This window comes from Leptodactylus fuscus, chromosome 2, assembly GCF_031893055.1.
Source record: "Leptodactylus fuscus isolate aLepFus1 chromosome 2, aLepFus1.hap2, whole genome shotgun sequence".
NCBI classification, from domain to species: Eukaryota; Metazoa; Chordata; class Amphibia; order Anura; family Leptodactylidae; genus Leptodactylus; species Leptodactylus fuscus.
In genome coordinates this window covers 275,911,711-275,931,947 of record NC_134266.1, presented here as the reverse complement: position 1 = coordinate 275,931,947, position 20,237 = coordinate 275,911,711, and the positions used below count along the sequence as shown (strand labels likewise).

General features: G+C 47.1%; 2 protein-coding genes across 2 annotated transcripts; both read right to left on the bottom strand.

Moving 5' to 3' along the window:
* Positions 1-506: 506 nt before the first annotated feature.
* Positions 507-1,508, bottom strand: LOC142194186 (olfactory receptor 52K1-like). Its single transcript, XM_075263203.1, is given in 1 exon segment — positions 507-1,508. A coding segment is annotated over 1 exon segment (1,002 nt).
* A 17,352-nt stretch (positions 1,509-18,860) lies between these two features.
* LOC142194185 (olfactory receptor 6N1-like) lies at positions 18,861-19,814 on the bottom strand. Its single transcript, XM_075263202.1, has one exon. The coding sequence runs from the start codon at positions 19,812-19,814 to the stop codon at positions 18,861-18,863; it is 954 nt and encodes a 317-aa protein (XP_075119303.1).
* Positions 19,815-20,237: the final 423 nt, after the last annotated feature.

Genomic DNA, 20,237 nt, shown 5'->3' with positions numbered 1-20,237 from the left:
TCCTTCTATGGTGCTGAGACCTACCTATATGTAAATGGACGATGTAGGAAAAATCAAACAAGAAGTTAGGCATGCCAATCACATTTATCTCAAAAAGTAGTAACGACCAAGACACCGGAACGCTGTAGGAACCTTTAATGGATATTGTAAATTTTTAGGACATTTATAATAACTGGAAAATGTTATATTGTTACATAACGGAGATGATACCCATCGTTCTATAAAGTGCAGGACCAGACATAGAGTCATACCAACTACGGTGCCCAGAAATCCACTGTATAGTATGTCCATACAACAGAACCACCTTCAGTCATTGAGTAGCAATTCTTAGAGCTATAGGACAATGAACTGACCAAGAGAACTGGACAGACATGATGAGACTGGCCCAACAAAGAAGCAAAGTGGGTCCAAGCTCTGATACAATATTGGGTCCCAAAAGTTCTGCAGAAGACACCCTTGGGTCTGGTAAACCTAGACACAAGGTTGTACCCTCAAAACAGTTTTATTTAAACAGATTTGCCAAGATCATGAGCCTTCATTTTTTGGAACTTCTGTAAGATCTTCACTTTCAGAGCTTCTGTTCTTATCCCATAAATGATGGGGTTCACAGTAATTGGAGTCATCAGCCCAATGATTGTGATGAAGACATGGGCGGACAGAGAAATCGACCCACCATTTATTCTGTAACGTAATAATATAAAGAAGCTAGCGATCATAAAGGTGGAGAAAGCCAAAAGGTGGGTGACCAGGGTTTGGATGGCCTTTTGACCAGCTTCTTTAGAAATTCTCAAACAGATGATGAATGTTCTTATGTAGCAGTAGATGATGATCAGTAAGCAGCTGATGTCTATCAGAAAAGCCTCCACAGCCCCAAAAATATTGTTGACTGAGGCATCACCACAAGCCAGTTTAATGAGAGACATGTTTTCACAAAATACATTATTGAGGTTTGCCCCACAAAGGGGCAGGTAGGCCGTCATGATGACCGGTATGAAGACCACTGTGAAAGCAGTAGACCAATTGACACCTAGGAACTTTATGGCCTTGTCATTCGTCATCAAGGTTGAGTATCTCAATGGTTGCCCAACAGCCAGATATCGGTCATGGGCCATAATCGTGAAGGTAAAAACTTCAACAGCGGCAAAACTATGGAGAAAGAAAGACTGGATCAGGCAACCGTAAATTGTGATGGTCCTAGATCTGGAAAGCAAGTCAACGATAAGCTTGGGGAGAAAAGTGGAGCTTCCAAACATCCCATTGAAGACTAGATTACAGATGAAGATGTACATGGGTTCGTGGAGCGTTACTTCAGTCCAGACAACATAGAGAATTAAACAACATATAGTCATGGTGGTGAGGTAGACAACGGCGGCAATTATGGAGTAGAGGTATCTGAAGTTTTCCATCTCAACTACTCCAAGAAGAACAAAACTAGTGGTGACTTGTGACATATTCTCCATTCTTTCTTACGTCAAATCTTCTTCGTCTCTTCTTAGAACCTCCTGCATTAAACTTGGTGAAACACTAATGTGAATGTTTTTTACTTCTAAGGGTCACAGTAACACAAACTACAGTACACTACACAACACACATCTACAGGTAAGTGCTATATGGTAACATAGAACGATCCGGATATATTTATAGTCTGTAGCAGATCCTCAGAGACATCACCAAGTCCTAATTAGTGAGGCTCAACCTTTACTAATTGGCTCATGGACTGAGACTTAAAGGAAACTTAAAGACGACATAACGCGGACAAATTACAAATGACATGTTCTGAAACATGGACAGACATACACAGGATGACTAGAGGTTAGAGATGGGCGAACCGGTTTATACGAACCTGATACAACCCAAATTTCTAAAAAAAAGTTTTGACTGCAAACAAAACTGAAAGATTTGAGATTTGGTTAAGCCTTAACCATCATGGTTTCTATCATAATGATATGTCTATGGTAGTGGTCTGTGATAGACACCATGATAGTACTTAAGGGTTAAGGGTGAAACAATTTGACCAGTTCCAGTGTCTCCAATGGCCAGTTTAGAAGCCCTAAGGTACATTCATTAGCGGCCCCAACATTTCCTTAGGGCTGCTATACTTATACACAGTACTGAGGTGTCTTAGGCCCACCAGATCAGATTATTTTTTTGGGACAAACCTCCAACAACTAATTGGAAATAGACCATAATTTGGGGTTCCTTCTGCTGAACCAGCATTGTGTTGGAGCTTGGGTCTATCGGAGGATCCTTTGGGATTCTGGTGGGCCAATTCAACACTTGATACACAGCATAGATGCCTTGAGAAATATTAATAAGAGCTGCTGCCCCTCTGCCTATGTTCTCTCCCATTTCCTTGAATAAGTCCCCTTTTGTGCGTTATGGCCCGTGTCCCACTCTTCCCCCACTGTGTCTGGGAACCATCAGTGAGTAGTATTCACTCTGGGCTCCTCCGGCCTCCTGAAGTGTAATCGGCTATTACGTCTCAGCAATGGAATTGGTCATTGATGCCCCAAAAAAGGGTTAATCACAGTTTTATACATGACTTCTATTACCCCTTTGAGTGGGGAGCAGTGGTGACAGTATTCGACAAAGATCGGGGGGTGTTTTATTTCAATAAAAGGACAATTTCCGTGTATGTGTGTCTTTTTTTTTACATCATTACTAATTACAATGTCTGATGGAAGGGGGTTAACTCGAACACCCTATTTTTGCCCTGAAAACTTTCGCCATCAGGGGTATCGGAAACAAACAGGTACAGTCCAGTATCCAACCAAGGCCAGTATTTAGGGTTGGGGACAAACTGGTTAAATACCCTGGACTCCCATCTCCAAAGGGGCCCCGGGATCAGCAACACCAGATGATTGGTTAGATGACCCGGACCTAGCTCCACCCCAGGTGTCCAGCCTTACTATGCATGCTGATACTGTGGCCTTCTATGCACGAGCAGGGGGATGTAAAGTTCCTGCTCTGACATAGATGACTAAATAGAAGATGGGGTGCGATGACATCACTGCATCGCACCCCCTGTGCCAGACCCTGCTCAATAGCAGGGAGATACTTCAACATGAAGCTTCAACGTAGAAGCTGAGGCAGTGGTTGCCAGATACACTGAGGCTATGTGCACACCTGCTTATACACTTGAAAAAGGACGTTGTGCTCGAAACGCGTAGTGTGTTCCTCTAACTGAAAATAAAGAATATTGTATGACTGTTGGCTGAGCGCGGTGATCCTTTTCGAAACCTGGTCCTCCCATATTTCAACATGAGGACTCTTTGGGGGAGTGCGGAGCGATGAGACAACCAGAAACGTTCCATTTGGAGACGTGACAACAAGGCCTATGATGGAAGACCATTCCTACTGTAAGGCCTGGAGATGATCACTGATGATGTGGAGATGTGGGAGCTTCAAAGGCTCAGAAAACTTGGTCAAAGTAGAAGGAAAGATGAATCCAGCGTGTTATCAGCAAATACTGGAAACTCATCAGCCAGGAAGCTTGGACTTGGATGTTCCAACATGACAACCATCGAGAACACAAGGCCAAGTCGCCCTGACATTGGCTACAGCAGAAGAAAGTGAAGGTTTTGCAGCGGCCATCTCAGTTTCCTGACCTCAATATCATTGAGCCCCTCTGGGGCAAGACAGGCCCAGGAATATACAGGAACAAGAAGAATGGGAAAATGTAGAGTCTCATTCACAGCAGAAGGGACAATACACGCTAATAACAACTTGGGGAGGGGAACTTTACAACAGGGTCATTTTGATGTTTTTGGTTGTCATTATGATTTAAAAAGAGAAAACAAAGTTTGACAATAAATGGCTTCACCCGACCACTGACCATGAGCGGAGGAAAAGGTTTGTGTTATTAATCTTCTCTGAAAAAAGGCCAAAAAAACCAAAAAAAATTGGCCAGGATATGTAAACCCCTTTGTATAGCGGTAAACACAGAGGTACACATAGAAGTACACACACAGAACTGCAGACATAGTTATACACACATATAGAAGTACACACAAAACAGTACACACACATAGCGGTACACATACAACGGTACACAAACAGCACTGTACACATAGCGATATACACACATAAGGGTACACACACAGCAGTAAACACACACAACGGTGAACACTCAGCAGTACCCCAGAGTATAATGTTCATGGGTGTTCGCAATGGGGCATAATACTGTGTGCAGGGGCCACTATGGGACATAATACTGTGTGCAGGGGCCACTATGGGGTATAATACTGTGTGCAGGAGCCACTATGGGACATTATACTGTGTGTAGGGGCCACTATGGGGGATAATACTGTGTGCAGGGGCCACTATGGGGTATAATACTGTGTGTAGGGGCCACTATGGGGTTTAATACTGTGTGCAGGGGCCACTATGGGACATAATACTGTGTGCAGGGGCCACTATGGGGGATAATACTGTGTGCAGGGGCCACTATGGGGTATAATACAGTGTGCAGGGGACACTATGGGCTATAATACTGTGTGCAGGGGCCACTATGGGACATAATACTGTGTGCAGGGGCCACTATGGGACATAATACAGTGTGCAGGGGCCACTATGGGCTATAATACTGTGTGCAGGGGCCACTATGGAACATATTACTGTGTGCAGGGGCCACTATGGGGGATAATACTGTGTGCAGGGGCCACTATGGGGGATAATACTGTGTGCAGGGGCCACTATGGGGGATAATACTGTGTGCAGGGGTCACTATGGGACATAATACTGTGTGCAGGGGCCACTATGGGACATAATACTGTGTGCAGGGGCCACTATGGGACATAATACTGTGTGCAGGGGCCACTATGGAACATAATACTGTGTGCAGGGGCCACTATGGGGGATAATACTGTGTGCAGGGGTCACTATGGGGTATAATACTGTGTGCAGGGGGACACTATGGGGTATAATACAGTGTGCAGGGGGACACTATGGGGTATAATACAGTGTGCAGGGGCCACTATGGGCTATAATACTGTGTGCAGGGGTCACTATGGGGCATAATACTATGTGCAGGGGTCACTATGGGCAGGGCCGGCTCCAGGTTTTTATGGGCCCTTGGGCGACAGAGCCTCAGTGGGCCCCCTTGTAAAGGAGGTGGGGGAGTCGAGACACTGTGTGTCGCAGATGAAGCAAGTGACGTCATGCAGGAGTGTGGTGTCAGCAACGCCATACCTCCCAATTTTTAAAGAGAAGAAAGAGGAGCAAAATGTGCGGCGCGCTTTGCGCGCCGCGGCAAATTTGGCTCCACCCACTTTTCTTGATTCCACCCATTCTCATTCATTTATCATGTGCTCCCACACAGTACAATCCTCCTACAGTCACCCGTAAATTATATGCCCCCCCTCCATCTCTCCCCCAGTTTCATATACACCCTTCCTCTGTCCCCAGTTTCATATCCCCCCTCCATCTCTGTCCCCAGTTTCATCCCGTTCTCCCCCTTCATCTGCCCACAGTTTCATGTCCCCCGTCTCTGCCCCAGTGTCATGCTGTTCCACCACCCCCATCTGCCCCAGTGTCATGCTGTTCCCCCCTCCCCTTCATTTGCCCCCCAGTTTCATTGGGTCCCCTCCATCTTTGTCCTCAGTTTCATGCCGTTCCCCCCCTCCCCTTCATTTGCCCCCCAGTTTCATGGGCCCCCTTCATTATGTTCCACCTTTATATTTAATACAAAACAAACACTTATACTCACCTTCCATCACTCACCTTCCATCACTCACCTTCCATCGTTCCCCCGACGCTCCTCTCTCCAGTTACATACGCGATTAAAGCAGGAGCTGTGAGTTCAGCTCCTGCTTAGCTGCGGCCCGGCTTGCGTGTGTAGGCGTGATGACGTCATCGCGCCTACACACGCAAGCCGGCCGGAGCTTTAAAGTAGGAACTGAACTCACAGCTCCTGCTTTAATCGCGTATGTATTCCAGCTCATCGGCGGACAGACGCCGATGAGCTGGAATCTTGACAGGCAAGTGCCGGGGGGCCCCCAGAGGCTCTGTGGGCCCCGGCACTTGCCCGACTATGCCGTGCGCTGACGCCGGCCCTGACTATGGGGTATAATACTGTGTGCAGGGAGACACTATGGGGTATAATACAGTGTGCAGGGGCCACTATGGGACATAATACTGTGTGCAGCTTTCACTATGGGGTATAATACTGTGTGCAGGGGCCACTATGGGTCATAATACTGTGTGCAGGGGCCACTATGGGAGATAATACTGTGTACAGGGGCCACTATGGGGTATAATACTGTGTGCAGGGGCCACTATGGAGCATAATACTGTGTGCAGGGGCCACTATGGGACATAATACTGTGTGCAGGGGCCACTATGGGGGATAATACTGTGTGCAGGGGCCACTATGGGACATAATTTTGTGTGCAGGGACCACTAAGGGACATAATACTGTGTGCAGGGGCCACTATGGGGGATAATACTGTGTGCAGGGGTCACTATGGGACATAATTCTGTGTGCAGGGGCCACTATGGGACATAATTCTGTGTGCAGGGGACACTATGGGGGATAATACTGTGTGCAGGGGCAACTATGGGGGATAATACTGTGTGCAGGGCCACTATGGGGGATAATAGTGTGTGCAGGGGCCACTATGGGACATAATACTGTGTGCAGGTGCCACTATGGGGTATAATACTGTGTGCAGGGGCAACTATGGGGGATAATACTGTGTGCAGGGGCCACTATGGGGGATAATACTGTGTGCAGGGGACACTATGGGGGATAATACTGTGTGCAGGGGCAACTATGGGGGATAATACTGTGTGCAGGGGACACTATGGGGGATAATACTGTGTGCAGGGGCAACTATGGGGGATAATACTGTGTGCAGGGGCCACTATGGGGGATAATAGTGTGTGCAGGGGCCACTATGGGACATAATACTGTGTGCAGGTGCCACTATGGGGTATAATACTGTGTACAGGGGTCACTATGGGGTATAATACTGTGTGCAGGGGCCACTATGGGACATAATACTGTGTGCAGGGGCCACTATGGGAGATAATACTGTGTGCAGGGGTCACTATGGGACATAATACTGTGTGCAGGGGCCACTATGGGACATAATACTGTGTGCAGGTGCCACTATGGGGTATAATACTGTGTACAGGGGCCACTATGGGGGATAATGCTGTGTGCAGGGGCCACTATGGAGTATACTACTGTGTGCAGGGGCCACTATGAGACATAATACTGTGTACAGGGGTCACTATGGGGTATAATACTGTGTACAGGGGCCACTATGGGGGATAATACTGTGTGCAGAGGCCACTATGGGACATAATACTGTGTGCAGAGGCCACTATGGGACATAATACTGTGTGCAGGGGCCACTATGGGACATAATACTGTGTTCAGGGGCCACTATGGGACATAATACTGTGTGCAGGGGCCACTATGGGACATAATTCTGTGTGCAGGGGCCACTATGGGGGATAATACTGTGTGCAGGGGCCACTATGGGACATAATACTGTGTGCAGGTGCCACTATGGGGTATAATACTGTGTGCAGGGGCCACTATGGGGTATAATACTGTGTACAGGGGCCACTATGGGACATAATTCTGTGTGCAGGGGTCACTATGGGACATAATTCTGTGTGCAGGGGCCACTATGGGACATAATACTGTGTGCAGGGGCCACTATGGGACATAATACTGTGTGCAGGGGCCACTATGGGACATAATACTGTGTGCAGGGGTCACTATGGGACATAATTCTGTGTGCAGGGGCCACTATGGGACATAATTCTGTGTGCAGGGGCCACTATGGGACATAATACTGTGTGCAGGTGCCACTATGGGGTATAATACTGTGTGCAGGGGCCACTATGGGGGATAATACTGTGTACAGGGGTCACTATGGGGGATAATACTGTGTACAGGGGCCACTATGGGGGATAATACTGTGTGCAGAGGCCACTATGGGACATAATACTGTGTGCAGAGGCCACTATGGGACATAATACTGTGTGCAGGGGCCACTATGGGACATAATACTGTGTGCAGGGGCCACTATGGGACATAATACTGTGTGCAGGGGCCACTATGGGACATAATTCTGTGTGCAGGGGCCACTATGGGACATAATACTGTGTGCAGGTGCCACTATGGGGTATAATACTGTGTACAGGGGCCACTATGGGGGATAATACTGTGTGCAGGGGCCACTATGGGGGATAATACTGTGTGCAGAGGCCACTATGGGACATAATACTGTGTGCAGGGGCCACTATGGGACATAATACTGTGTGCAGGGGCCACTATGGGGGATAATACTGTGTGCAGGTGCCACTATGGGACATAATACTGTGTGCAGGGGCCACTATGGGACATAATACTGTGTGCAGGGGGACACTATGGGGTATAATACAGTTTGCATGGGCCACTATGGGCTATAATACTGTGTGCAGGGGCAACTATGGGACATAATACTGTGTGCAGGGGCCACTATGGGACATAATACTGTGTGCAGGGGCCACTATGGGACATAATACTGTGTGCAGGGGCCACTATGGGGCATAATACTGTGTGCAGGGGCCACTATGGGACATAATACTGTGTGCAGGGGTCACTATGGGGCATAATACTGTGTGCAGGGGCCACTATGGGACATAATACTGTGTGCAGGGGCCACTATGGGACATAATACTGTGTGCAGGGGCCACTATGGGACATAATACTGTGTGCAGGGGCCACTATGGGGCATAATACTGTGTGCAGGGGCCACCATGGGGGATAATACTTTGTGCAGGGGCCACTATAGGGTATAATACTGTGTGCAGGGGCCACTATGGGACATAATACTGTGTGCAGGGGCCACTATGGGACATAATACTGTGTGCAGGGGCCACTATGGGACATAATACTGTGTGCACCGGCCACTATGGGAGATAATACTGTGTGCAGGGGCCACTATGGGACATAACACTGTGTGCAGGGGCCACTATGGGACATAACACTGTGTGCAGGGGCCACTATGGGACATAATTTTGTGTGCAGGGACCACTATGGGACATAATACTGTGTGCAGGGGCCACTATGGGACATAACACTGTGTGCAGGGGCCACTATGGGACATAATTTTGTGTGCAGGGACCACTATGGGACATAATACTGTGTGCAGGGGCCACTATGGGGGATAATACTGTGTGCAGGGGTCACTATGGGACATAATTCTGTGTGCAGGGGCCACGATGGGACATAATTCTGTGTGCAGGGGCCACTATGGGACATAATACTGTGTGCAGGGGCCACTATGGGACATAATACTGTGTGCACCGGCCACTATGGGAGATAATACTGTGTGCAGGGGCCACTATGGGGGATAATACTGTGTGCAGGGGCCACTATGGGACATAACACTGTGTGCAGGGGCCACTATGGGACATAATTTTGTGTGCAGGGACCACTATGGGACATAATACTGTGTGCAGGGGCCACTATGGGGGATAATACTGTGTGCAGGGGTCACTATGGGACATAATTCTGTGTGCAGGGGCCACTATGGGGGATAATACTGTGTTCAGGGGTCACTATGGGGTATAATACTGTGTACAGGGGCCACTATGGGGGATAATACTGTGTACAGGGGTCACTATGGGGTATAATACTGTGTACAGGGGCCACTATGGGGGATAATACTGTGTGCAGGGGCCACTATGGGGCATAATACTGTGTGCAGGGGCCACCATGGGGGATAATACTTTGTGCAGGGGCCACTATAGGGTATAATACTGTGTGCAGGGGCCACTATGGGACATAATACTGTGTTCAGAGGCCACTATGGGGGATAATACTGCGTGCAGGGGTCACTATGGGACATAATACTGTGTGCAGGGGCCACTATGGGGTATAATACTGCATGCAGGGGCCACTATGGGGGATAATACTGTGTGCAGGGGCCACTATGGGACATAATACTGTGTGCAGAGGCCACTATGGGACATAATACTGTGTTCAGTGGCCACTATGGGGGATAATACTGTGTGCAGGGGCCACTATGGGACATAATACTGTGTGCAGAGGCCACTATGGGACATAATACTGTGTGCAGAGGCCACTATGGGACATAATACTGTGTTCAGGGGCCACTATGGGGGATAATACTGTATGCAGGGGCCACTATGGGGGATAATACTGTGTGCAGGGCCACTATGGGACATAATACTGTGTGCAGGGGCCACTATGGGGTATAATACTGTGTGCAGGGGCCACTATGGGGTATAATATTGTGTACAGGGGCCACTATGGGGGATAATACTGTGTGCAGGGGCCACTATGGGACATAAAACTGTGCTCAGGGGCCACTATGGGGATAATACTGTGTAATGGGCCACTATGGGACATAATACTGTGTGCAGGGGCCAGTATGGGGGATAATACTGTGTGTAGGGGCCACTATGGCGGGTAATACTGTGTGCAGGGGCCACTATGGGACATAATACTGTGTGCAGGGGACACTATGGGACATAATACTGTGTGCAGGGGCCACTATGGGACATAATACTGTGTGCAGGGGACACTATGGGACATAATACTGTGTGCAGGGGCCAGTATGGGGGATAATACTGTGTGTAGGGGCCACTATGGCGGGTAATACTGTGTGCAGGGGCCACTATGGGACATAATACTGTGTGTAGGGGCCACTATGGGACATAATACTGTGTGCAGGGACCACTATGGGGGATAATACTGTGTGCAGGGGCCACTATGGGGGATAATACTGTGTGCAGGGGCCACTATGGGACATAATACTGTGTGCAGGGGCCACTATGGGGCATAATACTGTGTGCAGGGGCCACTATGGGGGATAATACTGTGTGCAGGGGCCACTATGGGGTATAATGCTGTGTGCAGGGGCCACTATGGGGTATAATACTGTGTGCAGGGGCCACTATGGGGGATAATACTGTGTGCAGGAGCCACTATGGTACATAAAACTGTGCTCAGGGGCCACTATGGGGGATAATACTGTGTGCAGGGGCCACTATGGGGGATAATACTGTGTGCAGGGGCCACTATGGGGCATAATACTGTGTGCAGGGGCCACTATGGGACATAATACTGTGTGCAGGGGCCACTATGGGACATAATACTGTGTGCAGGGGCCACTATGGGTATAATACTGTGTGCAGGGGCCACTATGGGGATAATACTGTGTGCAGGGGCCACTATGGGACATAATACTGTGTGCAGGGGCCACTATGGGGGATAATACTGTGTGCAGGGGCCACTATGGGAGATAATACTGTGTGCAGGGGCCACTATGGGACATAATACTGTGTGCAGGGGCCACTATGGGTATAATACTGTGTGCAGGGGCCACTATGGGGATAATACTGTGTGCAGGGGCCACTATGGGACATAATACTGTGTGCAGGGGCCACTATGGGAGATAATACTGTGTGCAGGGGCCACTATGGGACATATTACTGTGTGCAGGGGCCACTATGGGACATAATACTGTGTGCAGGGGCCACTATGGGGGATAATACTGTGTGCAGGGGCCACTATGGGGTATAATACTGTGTGCAGGGGCCACTATGGGGGATAATACTGTGTGCAGGGGCCACTATGGGGGATAGTAGTGCATGCAGGAATGCGGGGGGCAGTCATTTGGGGTCTTCTGTGGGGGTCGGTCAGGGGGGCCCATGTCAAAATTTCACCACAGAGTCCTGCCATTCCTAGTTACAACACTGTTCACACACATAGTGGTACACACACAGCGGTTTCACAACTATATAAATATCTATCAATTTCTGTTTTGCTCTCCTTATCTGATCAGACTGTATCATTACCCCTGGCGACCTCTGAAGTGACTGTCTATGATGTGTTGTGTTAATATGTCAGCATTTTCATTTTGCCCAGGCCGCCCTGTATTCATCCATGTAGTGCTGGTCAGTTACTGGACTTATTAATCATGGAAAGCCCAAAGAACACCCGTACCCTCCCCCGCCCCCACCCCCGCGCCCCGCCCTCCGCCCTCCGCTCTGGTAATGTCCGACTGCTGCTTTATTGTATGTGACTGTCTAAGAAAAAATGGCGACAAGTTGGGATTTTTTTCACATATGTCAACACATTTTCCAATTGATTATAATGGAAGACAATTCACTTCTTCCTCAACTATTCAAAAAGGAAAAGCAAAAAAAATATCAAATCCCATCAAAGTCGATGAAAGGGGACAAAAAAACAGCACCAGGTGGCAAATAATCTCCAGAGAAGGGGCAGAAACTTCCTGAATGTATTATTAATATTATCTCATTTCTTTTTAGAGCTCGATTTATTCCAGGGCATTAGATATGTAAAAGGGAGAGATACACAAAGGTGAGATACATAAGGGTTAGATACATAAGCATACCTCCCAACCGTCCCGATTTCCGCGGGACATTCACAATTTCAGTGACGTGTCCCGCGGTCCCGGTTGGAGGGAGGTATGTCCCGATTTCAACTCAGATCTGCGTCCAGAGGACACAGATCTGAGTTGACCACATACACGGCTGAAGCAAGGATCTGACACAGGTCAGTTCCTTGCTTCGCCGCTGAACGCCGCCTACTGGCTTATGTATGTGATGAGATGACATCACATCGCGTCTACAACTGTGCGCCAGTAAGAGAGAGAGAGAGGTGTGCAGAGTGCAGCGGGGGAACGAAGGAGAAGGTAAGTGTAATGCGGAGGTTGAACTTGAAACTGGGGGCAGATGAAGGAGAGGGCGCATGACACTGGGGCAGAGATGTGGGGACATGAATCTGGGGGAAGAGATGGGGGGACATGAATCTGGGGGCAGAGATGTGGGGACATGAATCTGGGGGCAGAGATGTGGGGACATGAATCTGGGAGCAGAGATGGGGGGACATGAATCTGGGGGCAGAGATGTGGGGACATGAATCTGGGGGCAGAGATGGAGGAGACATGCATCTGGGGGCAGAGATGGGGGGACATGAATCTGGGGGCAGAGATGGGGGGGACATGAATCTGGGGGCAGAGATGTGGAGAGATGAATCTGGGGGCAGAGATGGAGGGGACATGCATCTGGGGCAGAGATGGAGGGGACATGAATCTGGGGGCAGAGATGGGGAGACATGAATCTGGGGGCAGAGATGGAGGGGACATGCATCTGGGGGCAGAGATGGAGGGGACATGAAACTGGGGCAGAGATAGGGAGGGACATGAATCCGGGGGCAGAGATGGAGGGCACATGTATCTTGGGGCAGAGATGGAGAGGACATGAATCTGGGGGCAGAGATGGAGGGGACATGAATCTGGGGGCAGAGATGGAGGGGACATGAATCTGGGGGCAGAGATGGAGGGGACATGAATCTGGGGGCAGAAATGGGGGGACATGAATATGGGGGCAGAGATGGAGGAGACATGCATCTGGGGGCAGAGATGGGGGACATGAATCTGGGGGCAGAGATGGGGGGGACATGAATCTGAGGGCAGATGATGGAGAGGGCAGCATGACACTGGGGAGAATGTGGAGGGGAACGAAGGAGAAGGTAAGTGTAATGCGGAGGTGGAACATGAAACTGGGGGCAGATGAAGGAGAGGGCGGCATGACACTGGGGGCAGAGATGTGGGGACATGAATCTGGGGGCAGAGACATGAATCTGGGGGCAGAGATGGGGGGGACATGAATCTGGGGGCAGATGAAGGAGAGGGCAGCATGACACTGGGGAGAACTTGGGGGAACGAAGGAGAAGGTAAGTGTAATGCGGAGGTGGAACTTGAAACTGGGGGCAGATGAAGGAGAGGGCGGCATGACACTGGGGGCAGAGATGTGGGGACATGAATCTGGGGGCAGAGATGGGGGGACATGAATCTGGGGGGAGAGATGTGGGGACATGAATCTGGGGGCAGAGATGGAGGAGACATGCATCTGGGGGCAGAGATGTGGAGAGATGAATCTGGGGGCAGAGATGGGGGGACATGAATCTGGGGGCAGAGATGTGGAGAGATGAATCTGGGGCAGAGATGGAGGGGACATGCATCTGGGGGCAGAGATGGAGGGGACATGAATATGGGGGCAGAGATGGGGGGGACATGAATCTGGGGGCAGAGATGGAGGGGACATGAATCCGGGGGCAGAGATGGAGGGGACATGAAACTGGGGCAGAGATGGGGAGGGACATGAATCCGGGGGCAGAGATGGAGGGCACATGTATCTTGGGGCAGAGATGGAGAGGACATGAATCTGGAGGCAGAGATGGAGGGGACATGAATCTGGGGGCAGAGATGGGGGGACATGAAACTGGGGCAGAGATGGAGAGGACATGAATCTGGGGGCAGAGATGGAGGGGAAATGCATCTGGGGCAGAGATGGAGGGGACATGAATCTGGGGGCGAGATGGGGGGACATGAATCTGGGGGCAGAGATGGAGGGGACATGCATCTGGAGGCAGAGATGGAGGGGACATGAAACTGGGGCAGAGATGGGGAGGGACATGAATCCGGGGGCAGAGATGGAGGGGACATGTATCTTGGGGCAGAGATGGAGAGGACATGAATCTGGGGGCAGAGATGGAGGGGACATGAATCTGGGGGAAGAGATGGGGGGACATGAATCTGGGGGCAGAGATGGAGGGGACATGAATTTGGGGGCAGAAATGGGGGGACATGTATCTGGGGGCAGAGATGGAGGGGACATGAATCTGGGGGCAGAAATGGGGGGACATGTATCTGGGGGCAGAGATGGAGGGGACACGAAACTGGGGCAGAGATGGGGAGGGACATGAATCCGGGGGCAGAGATGGAGGGGACATGTATCTTGGGGCAGAGATGGAGAGGACATGAATCTGGGGGCAGAGATGGAGGGGACATGTATCTGGGGCAGAGATGGAGAGGACATGAATCTGGGGGCAGAGATGGAGGGGACATGAATCTGGGGGCAGAGATGGAGGGGACATGAATCTGGGGGCAGAGATGGAGGGGACATGCATCTGGAGGCAGAGATGGAGGGGACATGAAACTGGGGCAGAGATGGAGGGGAAATGAATCTGGGGGCAGAGATAGAGGGGACATGAAACTGGGGCAGAGATGGGGAGGAACATGAATCCGGGGGCAGAGATGGAGGGGACATGTATCTTGGGGCAGAGATGGAGGGGACATGAATCTGGGGGCACAGATGGAGGGGACATGAATCTGGGGGCAGAGATGGAGGGGACATGAATCTGGGGGTAGAAATGGGGGGACATGTATCTGGGGCAGAGTTGGAGGGGACATGAATCTGGGGGTAGAAATGGGGGGACATGTATCTGGGGCAGAGATGGAGGGGACATGTATCTGGGGCAGAGATAGAGGGGGACATATAATTTATGGGTGACTGTAGGAGGATTATACTGTGTGCGGGCACATGGAAAATTAATGAGAATGGGCAGAGTCAACACAAAAGTGGGCGGGGCTAAATTTGCTGCGGCGCGCTGAGCACGCCGCACATTTTGTCCCTCTTTCAGTTCTTCAAAAGTTGTGAGGTATGCATAAGGGCGAGATACCTAAGGGTGAGATACTTAAGGGTGAGATACCTTAGGGTGATATACATAAGGGTTTTATACACATGATACTGTTTGGGGGCCACTTTGGAGCATAGTATACAGTCCCAGTATTGCTTACATGCCGGTTGCTGCTCACTCCCCGTATTCCTGATTACCGTAGTTGTGGTATCTGAGATATCGCTCCATCATCTGTAACCGTCACTATCAAGAATTTGCTCTAGGAGGTGGGTTGCGGGTCCCGGACATAAGTTTGCATCCGGACTCACAAGACTTGTGTTACCCACTGGTCGGTACATACATTTGCCATCATTCTGGGGTACATTTAATATTTGCTTTTGTTTATGCTTATTTGGGGGGTCCGTGTGAATTAACACACATTTCCATCATCATTTTTTGCATTTTGTTTTTACAACCTTGACTCTGCATTACACATGACATGGCGGCTTTGTCCGGGGGTCGTTATGATTTCGGCTATATCAGATTTATATCGGTATCATTTTGTCTTATTGCTTCTACAAATAAAACATCACTTTTTAAAAATGTCAATAAGCGATCTTCCAGGGGTCGGCGTAGTCTAACGTTGTTACTGTACTTGTGATGGAGATCTGTCAGGGCTCCTTATTTGTGGGGCAAGTTGTACTTTGTATTTTAATCACTTTTTATTGATTTGTTTTTGGGGAGAAGCAAGATGACAAAAAGAAGTTACCTTTTGCATTTAGACTCCTAGTTCTATCACCTATAGAAGTTACAACAATGTGTCAGGAGACGGCTCTGTACACTGTGTAGGATGGAGCTATGGCAGTTCCTTCTCACACAGAACAATGCTGCGGTACCTGGCTGCTTTGGGGTCAGGTCTGGGGTTTGAATTATCTGAGGGATTAAGGTCTTTGCTAATTTAGGGATCTCATGTTGGATCCAAATTAAATTCTGGGCCTGATCTAGGATCACAATTAATTTTGTGGTTTAGAGGGAACCATGTGCTTGCTGCCAGATCTCCGCAGGGATCATGCAGATAAGAGAGAAGCTCACAATCTACTTTCCTGCCCGCATGATTTCTGCAGGCAGGGCGCGGCAAGCACACGGATCCCATTATAGTCTATGGAGATACGTCTGCTTTTACTGCATACCACTTGCAATTGCGTTCGGTATTCCGTTGGGGGGGGGGTCCCCATGCAGATTTCCCCAGAGGGAATCCAAATGCAGATGTGAACAAGGGTAAGGCTATTTTGGATGGAGTGTGCTCTGGACCCCACTCACCCTGTGTTCACACTGTAGACCTATCCAGGTCCAAGAGAGGGATTTTATTTTATTGTAGAATCATGTATCATCTGAATGAAGTCGCCTTATCATGGCAGGTACAGGATTCTTACTGTGTGATCTACTGTGTATAACAAAGAACCTCTAATAGATAGATAGATAGATAGATAGATAGATAGATAGATAGATAGATAGATAGATAGATAGGGAGATAGATAGGAGATAGATAGATAGATAGATAGATAGATAGATAGATAGATAGATAAATAGATAGATAGGAGATAGATAGATAGATAGAGAGATAGATAGGAGATAGATAGATAGATAGATAGATAGATAGATAGGAGATAGATAGATAGATAGATAGATAGATAGATAGATAGATGATAGATAGATAGATAGATAGATAGGACATAGATAGATAGATAGATAGATAGATAGATAGATAGATGATAGATAGGAGATAGATAGATAGATAGATAGATAGATAGATAGATGATAGATAGATAGATGATAGATAGATAGATAGATAGATAGATAGATAGATAGATAGATAGAAGATAGATAGATAGATAGATAGATAGGAGATGGATAGATAGATAGATAGATAGATAGGAGATAGATAGATAGATAGATAGATAGATAGATAGATAGATAGGAGATAGATAGATAGATAGATAGATAGATAGATAGGAGATAGATAGATAGATAGATAGATAGATAGATAGGAGATAGATAGATAGATAGATAGATAGATAGATAGATAGATGATAGATAGATAGATAGATAGATAGATAGATAGATAGATAGAAGATAGATAGATAGATAGATAGATAGATAGGAGATGGATAGATAGATAGATAGATAGATAGATAGATAGATAGGAGATAGATAGATAGATAGATAGATAGATAGATAGGAGATAGATAGATAGATAGATAGATAGATAGGAGATAGATAGATAGATAGATAGATAGGAGATAGATAGATAGATAGATAGATAGATAGATAGATAGATAGATAGGAGATACATAGATAGGAGATACATAGATAGGAGATAGATAGATAGGAGATAGATAGATAGATAGATAGATAGATAGATAGATAGATAGGAGATAGATAGATAGATAGATAGATAGATAGATAGATAGATAGGAGATAGATAGATAGATAGATAGATAGGAGATAGATAGATAGATAGATAGATAGATAGATAGATAGGAGATAGATAGATAGATAGATAGATAGATAGATAGATAGATAGATAGGAGATACATAGATAGGAGATAGATAGATAGGAGATAGATAGATAGATAGATAGATAGATAGATAGATAGGAGATAGATAGATAGATAGGAGATAGATAGATAGATAGATAGATAGATAGATAGATAGATGATAGATAGGAGATAGATAGATAGATAGATAGATAGATAGATAGATAGATAGATAGATAGGAGATAGATAGATAGATAGATAGATAGATAGATAGATAGATGATAGATAGGAGATAGATAGATAGATAGATAGATAGATAGGAGATAGATAGATAGATAGATAGATAGATAGATAGATAGGAGATAGATAGATAGATAGATAGATAGATAGATACATAGGAGATAGATAGATAGATAGATAGATAGATAGATAGATAGATACATAGGAGATAGATAGATAGATAGATAGATAGGAGATAGATAGATAGATAGATAGATAGATAGATAGATAGGAGATAGATAGATAGATAGATAGATAGATAGATAGATAGATAGATAGATAGTCATTGCTCTGATCAGCAGTGGGGTCCCCAGTAATCAGGAATGTGACACCTCGTTACTTCCATGTCATCGCTCTTTGCAGTTACTGATACAATATAATTAATGAGATGTAGAAGAAATATATTTTTGTAACCACATAAACCTTTTTCTATCATTACTGGATTATTTTTCTCTGACACATAATCATATAGCTCAGGGATACAATGAGACACAGGGATATATTAGGGGATGTTACGATATATTTGATGCATACAGTAAAGGTCTATATGTTGTTTTCAATTGTTTTATAGAAGACGTTACATTTTGTATTATTCAGAATTACTTTTTAGTCTACTTCGTTTATGTCTCTGCAGTTTTTGAAGAATTTTAGTTCTTAGCACCTCAGTCCTGATGCCGTATATGATGGGGTTCAATGTGAAGGACAACGCACCGACCAAAACCGACACAACATGCGACACCACAGACAAAGATTCTCCTTTAATCTTGTAGCGGAAGACAATGAGCATAGCTGCGGCCATGAAGGTTGAAAAGGCAATGATATGGGTGACCAGGGTGTGGACGGCCTTCTGGCAGGCTTCTTGAGAGATCCTGAGACAGACAAGGAATGTCCTTATGTAACAATATATAACAACCAAGACACAGCTGACCATCATAATCAAGGTCCATGTAAATCCGAAGACAACGCTAAGACTGGTGTCACCACAAGATAGGTGGGTAAGCGAGATGGTCTCACAAAACACACTGTTAATTTCCACCCCACACAAAGTCTGCCTGGAGGCCAGAAGGATAATCGTACAAATACCAACAAAGACGTAAACCCACATCTCTATCAGGATCTTCATGGTCGTCTTATGGGTCATCAGCATTGGGTATCTCAAAGGGTGTCCAACGGCCAGATATCGGTCATAGGCCATGGCGGTGAAAGTGAAGTACTCAACACAAGGAAAACTTTGGAGGAAGAAACCTTGGGCCAGGCACCCGGTGAAGGAAATAGTGTAGCACCCAGTAAGGAGGTCTACGATGAGTTTGGGCATCAAGGCCGTGCTACCATACATCTGGTTGAACATAAGGTTAGAGATGAAGATGTACATGGGTTCGTGAAGAGCTTCTTCCATGTATGTAACAAACATGATCATGGCACTTAGCACCATGACTGTCACGTAGACCACGGTGGTAATGAAAGAGAAGAAATATCTAAAGTTACCAGTCTCAGAAAGTCCCATAAGAATCAGCTGAGTGTTGACCAAGGAGATGTTTTCCATTTCTTGGAAGAAGACGCCAAGTTTGGAGAGGTCTGAAGGTGGAGGAGCAAAACATGAAGGAGGTAGCCTTCCCTTACTATAGTCAGTGTAACAAATAATCTATTCATGGATGGAGCTGGTTTTATAGTCGCATTACAGGTGTGCGTAGACTTGATGGGGAATTGTTCAGTCAACCAGGTTCAACCCCGAGAGACATCAAATGTGCGGCATCGACAGAAAGTTTGATGGAGAATGCCTGGTGGGACCAAGACTGTTACAGCTGGTAATTAGTTGGTTATATTCTATCTAATCGTCATGAATCCATTAGAAGATCCTTCATTTTTTCCAGAATTTTCGATATTTTTTAAAATATTTTTTAATACATTTCTGGTTTGTCATCTCATAGACATGAAAGAAAGGTCAAAGATACCTGTGACGTGACTG